The sequence below is a fragment of the Poecilia latipinna genome, unplaced genomic scaffold (genome assembly GCF_001443285.1).
Source record: "Poecilia latipinna isolate Pla-1442-1.1 unplaced genomic scaffold, P_latipinna-1.0 Scaffold81, whole genome shotgun sequence".
Taxonomy (NCBI): Eukaryota; Metazoa; Chordata; class Actinopteri; order Cyprinodontiformes; family Poeciliidae; genus Poecilia; species Poecilia latipinna.
In genome coordinates this window covers 87993-107028 of record NW_015112697.1, presented here as the reverse complement: position 1 = coordinate 107028, position 19036 = coordinate 87993, and the positions used below count along the sequence as shown (strand labels likewise).

Genomic DNA, 19036 nt, shown 5'->3' with positions numbered 1-19036 from the left:
ACCTTATTGAGTTCAGGTTTTAGAAGTTGTTTTTAGTTGTGTGCAGCCACAAGAAAGAAATTATTTAAAAGCTTCCGTTTGTCCTGTTTACATTTGTGCCACGAGACAGAGAACACCAAACCTGTGGAAGAAGTGTCCGGTTAGAAAAGGACAGAACTGGACTTTTTGGCTTGCATGCCAAATGTTTGTGTAGGAAAACCAACAGCCTCTCTTCTGCTGGGAAGATGTGCAAACCCATACATGCTATAAATAGCAACAAAAAGGTGGCTGTGTGCAAAAGGTATGCTGCACTTAAGACTTTTCTTTTTTGCAGAAAATCTCAACTATACCCTATTTTTGCTTCACAAATATGCAACAACTTTGTTGATCTGCCACATAAAATCTAAACAAAATGCCATGATGTTTGTGGTTGTAACGTGACCAAATACGGAAAAGTGTTGCTGGTTCTTGTGAAATTCTTCAGGTCATTGTTGAAACTAAAAATTGCTGGAGGATTTAACTTCAGAGAAAGAAGGCACAAAGTAAACATGTTGCAGTTATCTGAAAACTTTATTGTTTAGCAAAAGTAGGTCTCTTGTTGTGCTGTTTGCTGCAATGATGCTCTGAGCCGTTAGTAACTAGAAACGTTGCAGCGCCGCCTACAGAACATGGACCTGGAACGTCGTCAGCCTTCAGGAATAATCATCTTTTCTCTCAGAGAATATTAGTTAAGCCTCAGTGACTAAATAAAGTATTAAACTCCTAGGAGTTAGTTAAACAGTTCCTAACTCCGACACCTGTAAGGCCATGAGCTGCGATCCGAACGCTGGTCCGGTTCTTAAAGTACCGTTTAATGTAGAACTGATCTGAAAAGCTACTACAACACAAAGTGCTTCTTCATATCATAGATATGGTAATAATCATTTACATGTGAAGATTTAAATCAACATAAAGTTACAAAAATTGCATCGTGTTTCAGGGTTTGTTAACAGTACAAAATAAAGTGGGTCAGGAAACCTCAAAAAGAGTTTCTGGTCCAAATTGAACTCTGAGTCCACTAAATCAGAGACTCCTCCCTCAGTGATGCTGGATGATGACGACGATGATGATGATAATGATGATGATGATGGTGGTGGTGGTGGTGGTGGTGGTGATGATGATTCGGACAGCAGCAGTCAGAGTGGTGTGACAAAATAGTCTGCAGGTCTCTGATAGGTGTGTGTCTGCATCTGTTCCTGCTGCTGCTGGATGATCTGCCGGACCTCCTCCTCGAGCTCCGGTGGGATGATCAGCTGGTCGTCTGGGTCGGGCTGGGCGGGGGCATTGAAGTAGCCTCCCTGTTTCCTGATGGGGGCGTCTGCCGCTTCCTCAATCAGATCCTGGCTGCGGCCCTGGCAGGCGACGGAGCCGTTGGCCCGCGCCCGGCGGCCCAGCGTGGCTGAGCGAGCCTCCTGGTTCGGGGAGGGCGGAGGGACAGGTGATGGAGACGGGGATGCGAGGTTGGGTGGTAAGAGTTCGTTACCGGGGGCGACAGGTTTGTATGTGCTTGTGGTGTTGGAGTGAGTGGAGCCGTGCTGGAGCAGGCAGTGGACATCCGCCTCCACCTCCACCCGGCTGCCGTTGGAGAACACGCCAGCGATGGGCTCCTCGTCCTCACTGTCCAGTCCGTTGTCCGACAGCGCCCCGGAGAACTGCCTCTGGAAGCCGCCGGCCCCAGCAGCAGGTCGCCGTGCACCGATCCGGCCCTGAGCGTTCAGATGGGAGCTCAGCGGCTCCGTGGGCGGTGCCGGTGGCTCCTCGGAGGACGCTGTGGACCCCACCTCGCTGCTCATCTCAGAGGTGCTGAACTCGCTGCTCAACTCGCTCACGGTTCCAGAGGAGGTGGGCGGCAATGGAATCCCCCCGTCGCTGCCGGAGAAGGGATGCAGAGCGGGCTGGGCGGCGGGCCCAGGGCTGGGCGGCGGAGGGGGCGGCTCGCAGAAGCAGCAGCAGTCCTCGGTGATGTTGAGCTGGACGACGACGGCGCTGAGGCTGTCGGAGCAGCCGTAGCTCTGGGCCAGCGTCGCCAGCTTCTTAGCCGCGGCGAGAGCGTCTGGAACGTTCCGCACGGCCTCGATCGCCTCGTTGGGAGACAACAAGTCCCACAATCCTCGGCTGCCCAGGAGGAAGAACTCATCCTGAGGAGTGAGAGTCACCGTGGAGACGTGTGGGCGGGGCGTCACAGAGGGACTGAGGAAGGAGTATCCCATCATCCTGGTAGAGTCGGTCACACCACTGACCTTGTTATCCTGCAGAGACGGAAACAGACATGATTAAAACTCAGCGTCTGATCACACGTAATAAGAATAATAATTATTATTGTAAACTATGTTTAATGTACTAAATAAGGACTCGATGTTTGAGCAGTGGAAGAAAAATGACTTGAATGGAAGCAAAATGATGGAGTTGAGCTGATTTAACCTGGAAAACTTGAACTCTATAAATACTGTATATTCAGAAACATTTTAATTATTTTGAATATTTTTTTAGACATTTCCAATAATGAAGTAGTTTAGGAAACCAAGTTTCAAAAGTTCACAAATAATTATGTCCCCCCCCCCCTATACTTAACAGTCATTTGGTTTACAACAAAACGCTATGAGCTTTGATTTTGAAAGTCTACAGGGACATCCTTAAATGAGAGATGGTAACTTCCACCTGTCTGTTTAATCTCTGACTGTACCAAAAAGATTCAGTCTTAAGATTAGGGGCTAAATAATGTAATTCAGCATCCATACAGAGATTTACATCACTTTTAGATTTGGAAAAACTATAAACTACCTTAGATTTCAACCAAGAGTTGAAGAACAAATCATGGATGCTTTCCTCGTTACCTCTGTGATGACGGCATTGTGCTGCCGGACCCTCTCGTACTCCGTCTCCTCTCGGACGGTGTGGACATTGGACAGCAGCAGCGCTCTCCCTCCTCGGCACAGCACGGCCTGGCAGCGGCCCACGTTGGCCGCCTTCAGGGTGAAGCAGCTGCCAGGCTCGCCGGGCGCCACCGGGTCGTGTCTGATGTGACATAATGCTGCCGAGCCGCCCATCCTCTGACCAGCCGTGCCGAGCTTCCTGCAGACGCCACAAAAAAACAAAAACAAAAACAAAACAGTGTCAACGACAAGCAGCTGTTTTCCTCTTTAATGAGGAGTCTGTTGAGGTGAGCATTTACCGCTGCATGGTGAGGAAAGTATTGGTCATGTAGTCTTCCTGCCTCGGCCCTCGGTGCAGCTCCTCGGCCAAAACATCTCCCATAGTGCACTGCAGAAGGTAAGGCACCTCGACGTTCTTGTCTCCGTCAAAGACGCCATACAGAGCTTCTCGCATCCCGCAGAAGGTGTCCTGGGCCAGAGCGGCCACACACAGTCTGAGGATGACAACGGCTCATCAACAGGGATAACACCCAGGAAACACTTCTAATTCTAGACATTCTAAACAAACACGTGTCAAATAGAACCAGTAATTAAAGACCGACTTGTTTTTGACTCCGGAAGCCTCTGTAAAGCCGTGGCTCCACACCGCAGGGACGCCGTGGCTTTCGTTCGCGGCAGAAGCAGATGGAGACGGATCCACCCGGAAACAGCGGATGTTGCTGCAAGAAGGAGAAAAAAAATTTTAAAGACAGTTCTGTGTCTTAAGGTTTCTGCTGAAGATTTTATGTCCATACTTGAGGAGTTCCAGGCTCTTGTGGTCGAGGTTGAGTCGAGGGTTTCCGGTGAGGTCGAGCTCCAGGAGTTTTGGGGGAAGAACCTCGGGCAGCGTAACCTCCGTCAGCTCGTTGCAGCTCAGATCGACGCACTGAGAACGGCACAGAGAGAGCTCAACATGACCATGCTTCTTCATACATTCTCCGATTTTAAATTCCTGCCCTTGTTTGGATGTTTAAGGACATGGACAACAGCCTAACTACAGCAGTCAGCTCCTTGATTTCACTCAAAAAGCATATCAAATATTTGAAAACAAAAACATTCAGTATTTAATGTTTCTGTAGATTTCATTGCTAAATGAAAGTTATCTTATGGATATAAAAATTAAAATTTTCAGCATTTTTGAAGCACTTTGGATCGATGCCGGGATTCCTCTGACGAACCTTAATTTCGGGCAGCTGGAGCACCTCTGGGAAGGTGTTGATGGAGTTGGAGTGGGCGGACAGCGTGTGCAGCCGTCGGCAGCTGAGGATGGTGGTGGGCACGGCTCTCAGTCGGTTGCCGCTCAGGTCCAGCTCCTCCAGCAGCTCCAGCCGAGCCAATTTACTGCAGAAGGAGGAGAAAATACAGAAACTCAAGCTCAAAGACTAACCTGCATGATGACTGACCTGATGAAACTCTAAATGAATAATTTGATATATTCACAGAGATATTTATTGCGTTGTACCTGGCAGTAAAGGTTTGCAGCTGGTTGTAAGCGAGGTGCAACACCCTGAGGCGACCGTGTCCCGTCAGCAGAGGGATGCATTTGTCTGTCAGGCCGTTATTGGTCACATACAGCTCCTCCAGGCTGCTGCAGGAATCATCCGACAAGCTGGCTGGTGGCAGATCCTCCAGCTTATTGGCTGATGCATTTAGGTAGCGCAAGCTGGGATGAAATCCGGAACACAGAGAAAGTACTACACTGTAAAAATTGAACAAAACGACAAAGAAAGCCAGAGAAATGTGAGGAGAAGAGATCCACCTCTGGGCTTTGATGAACAGGCTGTGGGGGAGCTCCGTCAGGTGGTTGTGTTGGAGGTCCAGGACCTCCAGCTGGGAACTCTCCAGCCTATCAGGGAGCATGCACACCTCATTCCAGCCTGCCAGCAGCTTCCTCAGACTCCCACTAGAGAGCAGCCTGTAACACAAACACAGTCGGATCAGGCCGTGGACTGTAAAGCTGTGAGTGGAACTCCAGTTTGTTGCTAAAGTTCAGTGAGTTTAAACACTCAAGAGGGACCAGCAGAGAACAGAGACACATTCAGCACAGCTGGATCCAGATTCATGTTTCCGTGTCTATATGGAAACTGAAATGAATCATGTAGATTGTGGCCAAACAGACAAACCGTAAGACTGTTTCCCTGCAGAAAGAGTTTTTTTTTCCTTCAGCTGTTTAGTGGTGTGGTAGAGGCTCAGGCTGGCTACATATAGTATAAACAAACAATGATGTTGGACCATTATTAAATGAAAATAGGGAAGGAAACATTGTTTAAAAACAAAGTCAGACATAATGGCTTATTCAAATTGGTCTACAGCTGAAACACTGTAGAGCTTCTAATGGGCTCGACCAGATGGAACAGAAAAAGATGCAGTTCCATATTAACCCTCCTGTTGAGGGTTAAAGAAAACATAAATATGATACTGGAGTTTCATTTGATTGTATTTATGGATAATGCATCACTAAGATAAGTGAACCTCATCTTTTTCTTTTATGCAATCTTTGTCTTTATGTATTCGCTTGTATGCATTAATGTCATTTTAATCTGGGACTTTACTTACAGATTAGCTATTCTTTTTGACAAGAAGGTAAACTTGAATTTATTGTTGACTTTTCCTTATCTACACAAACATACAGAATAATATATACACAATAGTGCTAAATTCCTTAACTATAGTTCAAGTCAGTAGCTAGATGGTTGAAACTTGGACACCAACAGGAAAATGTCTTTAAACAACAAATGAAAATTGGTTTGATGGTTTGCCTAAAAACCAGTCCATTTAAAATGAACTCAACCAGTTCAGCCATAAAGTTTGGTCAAATGTTCAGCCAGAAATATACCAGAAGCTCGTTCATTGTTACAAAGTGTGCTGAATGTGCAAGTTCCAACTAAGACATTTAAGCAAACATTAGTGAGGATTTATGTTTCTATTTCAGTCTGGATGCATAATTTTAATCCTGAGTGGATTAAAGAGAAAAAAAAACAACTAGTTTCTGCAAAAAGGTCATTTAGGTTTTTTTCTCGACAGCTGAAAGTTTTCCAAGAACCACTACAGTTTTAGGAATCTTTAACTCAACCTTTCGTCATATTTCGTTCATTAGACCTTCTTCGGTGGCTGTGTGTGGTGTGTTTTCGAGCCGCTCACCATACGGGCAGCTCGGTGACGCAGTTATGGTTAATGTCCAACACCTCCAGTCTGCTGCTCTGACACAGCCAGTCTGGGACACCTCCCAGCTTGTTCCTTTAGAAAAACAAACCCAGTCAGCGCGCAGCTTTTGCACACCGTGCGCAAGAAAGCGAGGTGCCGACATTTTCCCTACCTGCAGATATCCAGAACTGTCAGATTCTCTGGCACGGGCTGCACCTCCAGCTGCATCAGCTCTGTAAACATGTAAACACAGGCACAGCAGTGTGTGAAGGCGATGCGTCAGGCCTCGTCAGTTTAAGGTCTCGTGGTGATATAAGTGTCGGTACCGTTATGACTGGCGTGCAAGCTCTTGAGGGCGTAGCCGCTGACTCTGAGGAGGGAGAGGGAGTTTCTGTCGCAGCGCAGCAGCTCCAGCTTTCCTAAGCAGCTGACGTCCAGCTCCTGCAGGCCGGCGTCCCGCACGTCCAGCTGGATGATGTGCAGCAGCTGCTCCCAATCAGCCACCGTCACTTTGTCAAGCCTGTTCAGCCTGAATTACAGCCACGGGGAGAAGACATTATACTGTTCAATTTGATTTCTTTTTTAAAGGATATATCAATTTAAAGAGCGCCAAGATGTCAGAAGCCATAAGACTCAGGGTTCATATATTTTATCAAAGCAAACTTCAAGCATTTTCAAGGTATGGTTTCAAACTTTACCAGCACCACACTTTGAATACAAATTAACTAAAAAAAGACAGTTTCAATACATTATTATATGACATAATTCATAATGTCTTGTGATAGTACTCTACATTCAACAGCAGGGACAAGGTAAAGTTAAATCTGACAAAAATTAGATGTGTTGAACAGCTTCTCACACACATACCTGAACGGTGTAAGAACAATAATTTAACAAAAAATTTTAAAACGCCCAATTATTATAAACTTTAATACAGAAACTATAAGATAACCTTTATTTTAATTCCATTGATCTATAAGCCATTGAGAAATTAGGGATAGGTATTTATTACACTGAAACAGGGTGTTAAAGTAAATTACCTTCCTGCTCAAACTGAATGATTAAACACAACACACACAGAAAGTTACAAAAAATCTCAACAGTAAAAATGGAATTTTCTGGAATTTAGCAAATATAAATAAACTTGGTAATTCTAACTCATCTAAAGGAAGAAAAATGACTTCAGACAGTGGGGAAAAAATTTGCCTTTTTATTAGGTCTACGGCAATATCTGATTTCAGCTATAAACGTTTTCCAAATTTAGGCTTTTAATTAAAATTCAGATAGCACTTTATTACAAAACTGTGCAGTTGGAAGGTCAAGCATTTTTTTTAAAAAACTTCATACAGAAATCAGGCACTTTGGAAACCTTGAAAACACCTAACTGACAGGATTCCTGGTATAAAACGTAATTATTAAGAAATGAGTAAGCCTTTCTGTCATATTTTCTTTTGAATGCTAAGTAAGGATTCCTCAGCTTCCAAACACTGTCTTAGACAGTGATTGATCTTCTTACCTGACATCTACATATCGAGTGTGCAGCCACTGCAGCCCGGCCACGTCCAGGACGGACAGCCGGTTCCCTGCCAGGCAGAGCTTTTCCAAGCCTCGGAGCTTCTCCAGGACAGGAGGGACATTGCTGAAACAGTTGAAGGACAAGCCGAGGTAGGTGAGGCCCTCCAGGGAGCCCAGCTCTGCAGGCAGCGAGCTTACAATGTTCCCGTCCAGGAGGAGAGTCTGCAAGCTGGCCAGAGGAGGAGAGGTAACGGTTAGCACAGAGAGCACTGAAGTACCAGCTAAAAACAGTCAGGATTCATTTTCCTATCAAATCCAAATATATTATGATGAGCTTGGAACAAATATGGCTGACATAATGTCTCACTTCAGCCTGATTCACGATGATGGAAGCAAAAGTTGGTTAATTGCAGCACTGATAAATCTAACCGTCAGCTCCAACTCTTGGCACATAAAGAATCTGAGAGCATGTTATTAGTTTTGGACGAATTGAATACTTAATCTTTTAAAAATATGTCAAAAATAAAACTTCTCCAAAACAGGGTCCAGTTACAGAGCAGTTTCTCCCTGTGCCTCACAAGAAATTTAAAAACAAAGTCAAATTTCCCATGTTATGGAACCCAGCCATCTGTACAAATAGAATCTAACTAAAGAGGATTACAGCACATTTCCTTTACAAGACAGGTTGCAGCTCCTTTTTTTTATCTCCGTTTTCCACCACTTAAAACATATACATAATAAGATCATTTTTTTCCTACAAGATCCATTCAAAGTAAAATGATGGTGTTGTTCAAAGTAATAAAGGGTCTGATCTATTGTTGGCTACAATGTGTATTTCATAATTAAAGTAATCTATCGTAATATGGGAGTCTGTCTGTAATCGGTCATGTTTTACACATAAGGAGCAGAGGCATTAGACTCATTCTTCAAAAGAGATTCCAGAAAGGCTTCAAATATTTCTTGATCTGGCATAAAGCCTCATGTTCCATCATGGACGTAACTGGACCCAGTGACCCAAAAGGACTAAAAAGAGTCCTTTTGGGTCATTCATGTGGAAATGAAGAGGTCAATTTAAACGACTTTCCAAGATGAGTTAAAAAGAGAGACACGTTTGAAGCTTTGTGACAGTTTTTGACTGTCGTGACATTCCAACCGCCTTTTACAGCTCTGTTTTTGTATCTCCGACGTTCGTCGACCTCCGTTTTGAGCGTGTGCGGAAATGAAGAGGGGAAATTAATCTCACCTTGACTCTTAAGCGAAGAAACTTAGAAGACAAGACGTATTGTCTTCTGTTCTAACAATATCTTCTTTACTCAGTAACAACTTCCACACCAAAGAGTGTGGTTACCATAACTTGGTGTAAAGTGTGATGCGTTCCCTGACAGAAGAAAAGTTCTGAATTTTGCATTCTGGCAGAGTTATAGATAATCGGGACGGTCAGCCATAAAATCGTACCCGATCAGTTTTTTGTTTTTAAATTTGCGATGTAACACCATGTTTGTCCCGCTCATGCAAGTGTGTTTGTGCAGACTAACATTTTTTTATTTATTTATCATATCACATATTAACTTATTAAAATCTAAGACTTTAAATTTTAAAACTACTTGCTATAAAACAAACTCCACTGTGACAGTCGTGGTGCTTTCATGTTCCGCCGTCCTGACCTTGGTGTGTTGTTAAACATTAACTCTTCTGAGAATATCTACAATGCCTGACAAATGGGTCTCTGGAGATCCAGTTGGTTACATTCCTGATGCAGCGACAGAATCAGCATGACTCTGCACTGAAGCTGGAATCTCTGCACTGTCAGGACACATGTTTGGTTTTCAGCCAAATGCTCGTCTAATGCACAGAGGGATTATTCTGGACTGATGCCTCAGCATCAAAGTCTCTGTCAGCCGCATGCAGGTCAGTGAGGAAACATTCTGCGCATGTGCAAAACGGCGCTTCAGTGCTCACTGCGGCCCTCACTTACTTGTTCATGGTCGCGACTTCTGCAGGCAGACAGGAGAGACGGTTTCCAGACAGGTTGAGCTCTGAGAGCGAAGCGATGTCGCAGAGGGCCAGAGGAAATTCAGACAGAGCGTTATTTGACAGACTCAGGCTTCTCAGTTTACAGAACCTAGAGAGCAAAAGAGAAAGAGACACCGAGTGAAAGAGGGAGGGGGAAAAACAGACACAGAGTTACACAGATATTCATCTTTGCTATAATAAGACTCTGACCTTCTTCCAAATTAGGTAATAAAAAAAAGACGCTTTTTCTACTTTAATAATTATAATTTCATTAAATCTCTTCGATAAACAAATTCACCATGTATTTTGGCTTAAACCTGATTGGCTCAAACAATCAGCTTGAAAAATATTTAGAATTTCTAATTGTTTCAAATGTTTTTTTTTTTTTCATTATATATCCATATCGAAGTATTTTGATGGAAATTGCCTCATTTCTTTCAGTTTATTCTTATGTTGGTTCTTTTATTCCATGCAAACTGTGCCTCCCTTACAGGCCTAAACTGATCCGGCTTTATGGTCAGACTGAGGCTGAAAGACCTTCAAAGGGGAAAGTTACTGGCAATCCATAGTTAAAAAAAAAAGGTGGAAAATCCTTCCTGGGAAGTTTGTATTTATCCAGAAACAACAGTGGTGGTCATGTGAATTTCCATCAGGTAAATGTCAGCCTTCAGTGTGCAGCTCGTTCGACATTAAATTATAATAAAGAGAGGTGGAATTTGAGCACTGATTGGAAAATATCTCCTTACAGCAACGTTTCACCAAAATTCCGATACTGGCTGTGGATAAGCTAGCTGTTAACAGATTTACTGTGGTTACTTTCCTCTCTGTGAAAACATCTGAGTATACACACACACACACACACACGAGTATAGAGCTGTAAAAATGTCTTCGGCTGAGTTGTTTTTATTCAAAACAAGTAGTCAGCTCCCCCCCACCCCCCACCAAATCTACAGCTGAGTACACAAACTGTAAGATGAGCCCCGAAGCTCATCTGAGGAAGAACATCTTTGATGGACTCCAACCGACACGCTGCTTTCAGCACTCGCATGGTGGATGACAACGTCTGGAAACGCTGTATTATTTAGAGCAGGCTGGGGACGTTTCTTGCATTACATTTATACTTTCTGTTCAAGTTTCAGTTTCTATTCTGACCAAAAGCGAACAATCAACTTGTGGTTTGAAGAGGGAATTTTCCAAGAGTGCCAGGTTCAGTTTTACCAAGTGTTTATGTAACTTCCCAAAAAGTAAGATTTTTCATGGAAAAAATTGAAGATCTAGGTTTTGAAATGAGTTTTTTTTTTTTCCAGCTTGTATTTTAGGGTTAAAGGGCAAAAGGATTCCTAAACCTCACAGGAGCTGAACATCGGTAACCAATTCAGAATGTTGACCTAAATACAAAGAGACGCCCCCAGCCCAAAGAGGTCACATGATGTCATGTCTGTCATCGCCACTGCAGCTCATTCAGAACCACAAGAGCATCAGCTGTAATTTCAGCAAAACTGCTTCCTCTTTCCAGCATGTGGCATCTCCCGAGAAAAGAAACAGAAAACTGCGAACAGTCTCGTTAGAGTGTTGTGCGTGAGCTGAGCAGTCTCACCTGGTGAGTGCAGGAACACCTTTATGCAGGGACATGAAGTTGTTCTTGAGGTTAAGGTGCGTTAGGTCCTGGCTGTAGAAGAGCTGAGCGGGCAATTCCTCCAGGCTGCAGCAGGACAGGTCCACAGAGTTCACCCTCTGGGAGGCGATCTGGGTAGAGACGGGACGAGAAACGCGACTTAAAGGCCACGAGAGACGCTTGCGACAGCCAGCTGAAAGACCGATCTTTAAAAATTAAAGCCAGATTTTGTGAGCAGGGAACAGAAAATTGTTGCTTTAAGATGATCCCGAAACATTATGAGGGACGTTTGACAAAAATTGAAACGCTTAAAATTGTGAAGCAGTTCAATGTTTGGAGTTTGTACCTTGGAAGCCATCCTGTGCCAGCGCAGGTGCTCGGCGTACGAGTCGTAGCTGACGTAGTAGATCTGACTCTGGGGACCGGCAGAGCTGAAGGCCAGACAGTGGCTGTGCCTCTTTACCTCTTCCACCTGAAACAAAGGACGCATTTCAGTTCCCACCGTCTACAAGAAACGAAACTCTCCACCTGATCGAGGGATGAACCAGGGTTGTTTATGTACACAAGCTATCTTGATGCTTAACGGCAACCAAAGTCCAAAGAAACAATAATACTTGTTCAGAAAATATTGACAGCTGTTACTCAAGAATTTGAACGATTAGAAAAAAAAATTCTAACGTTAGAAGAAAAAATATGTAAAAACCCCTCCCAAAGGCACAAAAGGTGGATTATGTTGACAAACTAAAAGGGAAAGTGGGTGAAAAGCATCTAGGCAAATCTAATTAAACAAAAGGGTGCATTCACACCAGCCCCGTTTATTCCACTGGAATGCTTATGTGGATGCATTAAAAGTTGCGCTCAGAATCTTCTTCTGAGGTTTTTGTGTCATTTCCGTCTTTTTGTGCAGCGCCGCCACAGGCGAAGAGGAGCAAGAAGGTTTTCAAAGAGTTTATTTTATTTGGCACACTGCAGTGCGAAAGCAAACCACACCAGCTGAAAATGTAACAAATGTTGCAGCTTTGGTCCCCAACTGAACCGAGTCCAACAGTCTACCAGGTGTGAAAACACCCTTACATTCATGTCACAGGATAGATGTTCCTGATTAAAAATCAGCAGAAACCATCTCACCTTTCCTCCGATGAGGGGAAGGATGTGCATCTTGCCCGTGTGGGCGTGTTTCACCGACGACACTATGAGGCAGGTTCCACTCAGTGTGACCTGACGCTTTGACCAGCGGTTCACCGGCAGTGCCAGCTTCCCTTTCCGCACGTTGAACACCCCGGAGAGTTGCACGCGTTCAGAACCCCCCACGCTGCGAGGCTTACCTGTTAGGACAGAGACAGGAGGGTTAAATGACACCGAACAGGATCATTAATGATCAGACTTACCAGCAGTTGAGAGCTTTTATTTATTTAGCTCTTTGGGATGTTGTGAATCATCTCCCTCTCTGCGGGTATCTCTTTCAGAAAAGGAGAGTTGTTATGTAAGCGAACTAAAGCTCAATAGGCTGCCACAGTGAGCAGTCACTCAGACGAGATTTGTTGGGTTTTTAAGCATTCACAAACACAAAACCAGAGTGCAAAAAACTTTGACACTAGCAACAGTTCCTGCAGTCCATTTTACCCAGCGCGTTCAAATTTCTCTGCACTCACAGCCACTATGTACCCTCTACTAAAACTGTCAGATGAAATCCACCAGGGAACAAGAGAAAGTGAGACCCATGAAAGAGCCTGAACCACAAAGAGGCCTGAAATCAGATTAGCTTGTTACACAACGTCTTACAACAGCAGAACCTCCGTTCTCCTGGCTGCTCCGTCCAGCGACGGAGACACCAGCCCTGCCTCTGCACAGAGGGAGGGCAGTGACAAGAAGGACCCCGCTCAATGAGCTGCACTTCCTTTTCTTTAGTGAAAATCGTGTGAAGCGTGAGTATTTCAGGGTGCTGAGTCAGAGGCAGAAAGCAGAGGCAACAGTAAACACGAGTTCATGTGTCAAAGAACTTTTTCTGTTTAGATTTTTTTTTTTTTTGCCCATTGCAAAAAACATTGACATTTGAAACATTGAGCAACAACTTAGGTGGAGCTATATATGGAGATATATTTACACACAATGTAAATATCTCTCCCCCTTCTTTTTAGCCACACATAAAGGTTTACATCATGGATAAGGACATAAAGAAAATTAAAGAAGTTACATAAAAAAAAAAAAGCTTTGCAAAAAACATATTGAGCCAAAAAAAGGTCTTTGTTTGATTTGGTCTTTAACAAGTCCATTCAGGGAACACCGACTATGACGCACAAACAACTTGCTTTGTCATAAACCATTGTTGTAAAAACGAATACAAAAAAAATGTAATGTTTGTATACATGATTTATTTGGAGCATTTTTTTAATAAAATCTTGCTTTCCACCTAAAAGCAGGATTTTCTTGAATTTGAATTAATGTTGAGATTTTCAGAAATCTACTAAGGACACACACATTTACCGTTTATTGTAAGCCGGCAGTGTTGCAGGGTGGGTACACACAGGAACAGAAACACTCCAACCTCTGCTGATGCAAGACAACTTTTCAAACATTTTGCTGTAAATAGACAAAGCCTGATGGTTGAGTCCAGAAAATCTAAAAGATGTGCTTCTACTGCATATTTCAAAGCATAATGGGGTTAAAAGTATCTAGTTTCTTTCAGATGAACATTTGAGGTTTATTCTATTATGATTGACAGGGGTATTCTAGCTGCTGTCATCCTGTTTCTATTTGAACAATACAGTGAATTATGTGTTATGTGGATCCACCCTTCCCTGGGCGGTGTACACATGATATGTTTTGTTGTTGCATGCCCTTTCCTTCCTTCTATTTCTCTGTTTAGAGGAAATCCTGCCTCTCATCAAGCAATTGCTCATTTTTCAACTGAACCTTTATTCCAATTCCACCAAGTATCCAACGTCCTTCTTCCCTTCTGCGATGGAACAACCAGCAACAACTTTGCCACCGATTACCGTCGAACTCCGAGTTCAGACCGATTGAGGAATCAGTCTTTAACCTTGTGGAGTAAAGCAGCGTCCTCTGGATGGAGGAGGAGCCCTCGCCTCCAGCTGTCTCAGAGAGATCCGAAACACTGAGGAGGTGAAATCTGAGTTCCCCTAAGGTCACTTTTCTCTTACTGTCAGCACACTGCGAATTGGTATGACAGAAAGAGATGTGTGCACATGGCACTTTGCTGGTGGAATTTGTGCTGTATCAAAATCCCTTAGTCAGAAATCAACATCCCAGAATGTGTCAAACCACACTTACTAACAGTACACAAAGATTATAATCTTCCAAAGAACTTTACTTCCTAGTTCTTCCCAAAAACAAACAATTACTCAAGAAGCTGGATGGATGCCAGTGAATCATAGTCACCTGACATCATCTCTTAGCTGTTTATCATGTCAGTCACACATATCGACCTCTCCCAGTTGCCTCATAGCTCAACTGCTGCATCTGTAGGGTTCCACCAGCAAAAGTGTAATTCAGGTTACTGCAGATGTCCCAGACTGTTGCGAGAAGCTGTCTTCAAAGTATGATAGCTGTTTAAATCACTGATGAAACCAAAACAGAGGACCCCCAGATTCTAGTTTCTGCTGTCATAAATATTTGACATACTATTCCTACAAGCAAAAGAGAAAACTGAATGACGGTGTTAGGATATAACACAACCGTTTAAAACAGAAAGTCACACCTTCAGCATCAATATTACAATCGTTATGCTAATGAATTAATATACTGAAATTAAATTCATAATAGCACCTTCTGATACATGTATTTGTTAGATTGATTTTGAGAGATAGGCATGCATATGTGATGAATGAGATAATCTAGGAGAATGTTGGCGAAAAAATTTGGTTTAAAGTAAGAATTATAAGTTTAATATACTCACTAGAATGTATATATAAAAAAATTCAGTCAACATGATTCTTACATTTCTATTCCATTTCTAACTGTAAAAATATTTACTAAATCTAACAAAATAAAAAAAAAATTCAACTTTGTATTCAATTATTCACCAAAGCTACTGACACTAATTTAATATTAACATGAACACAATGTAAAAAAAAAAACACTTATGCAATAACTTTAGCTGTCAAAATAAATGTACATATTTTTAAATCCAAAACTATTAATATGATAACTGCATTTTAATGCTCTTCATATCAGAAAATTGCCATATTTGCAGTAGAAAGGAAGATATTCTCTAAAGACAGATCAGTGTAACCTGCTTTATTTATTGAAAACCTCTGTGTGGAAAACATGATATTAGCTGCAATCAGGCACACAGCTCCTGATTCTATAGCTCCCTGTTCTTTGTTGATGGTGTAGAAAACAAGGTCAAAAAAACAGTATCCAGTTGTGCTAATCCCAAAGGAGATCATGGATGTTTTTCCCTATCCTCTTACCCGGATTATCTGCAAAACAGGTTCGTTATCAATAACAAAAACAACAGAGGGACTTTAAGAAGAGAAGCCTGCCGTGAAAAGACTGAACATCAGTCTTCAGCGCGCTGAGGGACGACACCTGTTACTTTCTGATGTGTCATCTTACTGGGCAGCAGCCAGAGGGGCTGGAGCTGCTTTAAAGGCACAACACTGGGTATTGTGTGGGCAGGACAATTGCATACACTCATTTCACAGTTTCAATGACCAAACACAAAGACGGTACTCGCAGTACAATGAGAATGGATAAACAATGACTGAGTGGAGACAAACCAAGCACTGCTGAAGTGGTCTGCAACAGCTTGGTTCTCTCACTGCTTAACATGCAAAGATCGAATCAGCCCTTCAGTTACTGCAACAGATTGCAGTCAACCCATTTCTGTGATACACAAAACATTTCTCACCAAAGTAGAAGCGTATAAGGCAGCCGACTTCAGGATTCATCCCCTCCTCCTGCACCCTCCACTCGTCTTCGAACCCCAGATTGGTGAGGTACTGGTTGAGGATCTGCAGAGGCCGTTCATCATCCGCCAGCCGCCGCACGACTCCCCCATGCAGCTGGATGAAGAGGGTTGGGGTTGGACAGGCACTGAGGGGCTCGGGCCAGTCTCCGCCGCCCACAGGGATCTCCTGGTCAGGCCTGACAGATGGTTGGCTGGTGAGAGGCCGAGTCAGAGAGCTGCTGGAGCATTTGGAGGGAGCTTTGATTAATTCGGGGGTATCTACAGTGTCACTTTTAGTATCATCGTCCTGGTTATGGGCTTCTGAGGGCAGCTGGTCTGCTGCAGAATTGTCCGTCGAGTGTGTTGGGGAGGAGGTGAGCTCCAGCTCATCCGAGGAGCTCTCAAACGGGTCAGGTCCCTCTGTAGCACTGTCACAGTTGGGACTCGGCACTGAGGAGTCGACACCCACACCCAGGCTCTCACTGAGGGAGTCTTGGTGCTCTGTGCTCCTGGGGCCACCTGGGCTGAAGTCCTCACAGGTGCTGCTCTCCATATCCGAACCAGAGTATGCCCCAAAGCAGTCTGCAGCACTCTGGCTCAAATCAATGCCAATATCATTCAAGCAGATCTCAGATGAAGAGTTACTGTCAGTTTTGTCATCAATAAAAAAATTTGAGGGGATTTTAGATTCAGGGCAATTTTTTGTGTTTTCGTTCTCCTCCAATTTAGGAGTTTTCACATCCACGGTCTCCATATGTCCATTACTGTCTTTACAAAGATCATTTAGGTCAGAAGATACAGCAGCGGGTTTGAAGTTTATTCTCAGGACAGCCCCAGACTTACTCCCCTCCAGCTTAATGGCCACCTCTTTCGCTGTGGTGTCCACGGTGCAGAGCACTGGGCGCGGAATGGAGGGCGTGAGCCAGTCGTGGACGTGGATACAGCCTCGCCGGAGGTCCGATCTCACCCATGACTTGTCAGAGGCCTGGAGCTGTTTCGACTGCTTCTGCCGGAGGAAAGTCTTCCTGTCCAGGCTGAGGGTGCTCAGCGGAGAGGCTGAGGGAGCGGGGTTGGGTGCCTCGACTGAGGACGCCCCAGGCGGAGCCCCCAGAGACAAATTCCTCTTGTGTCTGTGTCGCCGCCTGTTCAGCAGCGAGTTTACCGAAGTGCTGCTGTTCACCGACGTCAAGCTGTACATGTTGGCGGCTTTCACGACGGGAATATTGCTACCCTTTCCCGTAGCGTTGGCAACTTGGTTCTGGTAGATCCCGTTTCTTATCGCAATCTGCAGAAGGGAGGTGGCTGCAAGTCCCTTCCCAAAGAGTTTTGCTTCGGCGCCCCCACCCTCATCCTCCACGATGGAGGGTCTCTTTCCAGGGGGGAGAGAAGATAATCCGCTCGGCTTTACGAAGTCCCCGCCATACTCTAGTGTCCCCTGTAGTGCTGGTGAAGCCGAAAGCGTTCCAGAGTCGTTATCCTTCCCACTTTCCATTCTGTTAGCAAACCACAGCAGTGGCAGACGAACAGCCCGCAGGTGAACGCTAGTGTGGGTTAGCTTCCAGCAGCTGGCTCGGTCTACTTACTGGCTTTGCGTTAGCTTAGCATGCTAAGGTAATGCGTAGTTGTTCCAGAGAGTTATCCTGCTACATCATCCCATTTCATCAGGCGGCCGTTAGCTCTCTAACCGGAGCTAACGGACTGGCGCGGAGAGGAAAACTGGTCTCTAGATGTTTGACATTAGAGCTACAGCAACGAAAAGAAGCAGCAGTTACTGATAGAACCCGGGAGATTGACGGTCAGCGGCTGAGCGTGGACAGGGCGGGGTCTCATTGGATATGAATTATGACGCATTCAAGTACGACCATAAGGCTCGGGAATTTCACACACACACATAGGCACATGACCCCGTACACTTTGGGAAGTACCTCAGAGTGTTTATGATAATTTTGTGAAACTACCAAGTTCCCCAACTTGTCAAGAAATTGCTCTTAGCATACAAACAAACTAAATGTAATTATAAAATATGTCGACCTCTTATATTTCACAGTATATCATAAAGTTAAAATTATGTTAAGTAATCAAATAATTGTACATCTCTTTATGTTGAAATAATATTCTGACAAATATATATATATATATATATATATATATATATATATATATATATATATATATATATATATATATATATATATATATGACTGACAACTGCAGTAACCATAATTCTTTGCCATTTCTTTACATAAGATCATAACACTAACTTTACGGAACTTTCCACTGAATTATTGATCTTTGCAACTGTAATAAGACAGTAATGGTACCATAGCTTGAAGTTACAGTGGTTTGTCAAATAATAATATGTAAAGTGATATGAAGAGGAAAAAAATATATTCGACAGAACCAGTACACAAACTTTAATTCACAGCCACGTTTATTAAGACACTTGTCCTTGTCTTTACAAAGTAGCATCATATTTTAACGCCATCTAGTGGAATAAATGTTGAATTATCACAGACATACTAGCAGTGCAATATAAGTGAAATAAATACTGTTTTATTGAAAAATTATCACACTAATTTTTTCTTTTTTCCCTTTTCTACCTAAATTATTGTAGGTTTTGTAACTTATACAGTAGAATTGTATAATATTTTATTGTTTTTAATTTTATATATTTAACACTGTTTTAATACTTTTAAGTATTTTTAACTATTATTATTATTATTATTATTTGTAGTAGTAATAGTAGTAACAGTAGTAGAAGTTTACAAAATATACTTATCACAGTTGTTAAAACATGTTAGTAGCCATTTAATATGACAAACTGGTTTAATTGTGTGACCTCCTCAATCATTTCGAAAGTATTTTGTTTTGAAATTTGTATGTAAATACAGTTTGACACACATTCAT

General features: G+C 43.3%; 1 protein-coding gene across 1 annotated transcript; it reads right to left on the bottom strand.

Moving 5' to 3' along the window:
• Positions 1–530: 530 nt before the first annotated feature.
• LOC106937570 (PH domain leucine-rich repeat-containing protein phosphatase 1-like) lies at positions 531–17970 on the bottom strand. The gene is made up of 17 exons (XM_015019139.1): positions 16091–17970; positions 12346–12542; positions 11564–11689; positions 11200–11348; positions 9565–9711; positions 7591–7818; positions 6401–6603; positions 6247–6307; positions 6072–6167; positions 4690–4845; positions 4393–4593; positions 4109–4271; positions 3686–3816; positions 3494–3610; positions 3191–3385; positions 2853–3090; positions 531–2267 (listed from the first exon to the last, which is right to left on the bottom strand). Exons 1-17 carry the CDS (start codon positions 17619–17621, stop codon positions 1155–1157), a joined length of 5052 nt encoding a protein of 1683 aa, XP_014874625.1. The 5' UTR covers positions 17622–17970; the 3' UTR covers positions 531–1154.
• Positions 17971–19036: the final 1066 nt, after the last annotated feature.

Coding starts and splice junctions, on each gene's coding strand:
- LOC106937570 (XM_015019139.1), bottom strand. CDS start 17,621: ATGGAAAGTGGGAAGGATAACGACTCTGGAACGCTTTCGGCTTCACCA. Junction 6,168..6,246: donor ACAGTTCTGGATATCTGCAG/GTAGGGAAAATG, acceptor GTTTTTCTAAAG/GAACAAGCTGGGAGGTGTCC. Junction 3,386..3,493: donor GCTTCCGGAGTCAAAAACAA/GTCGGTCTTTAA, acceptor TGTCATCCTCAG/ACTGTGTGTGGCCGCTCTGG.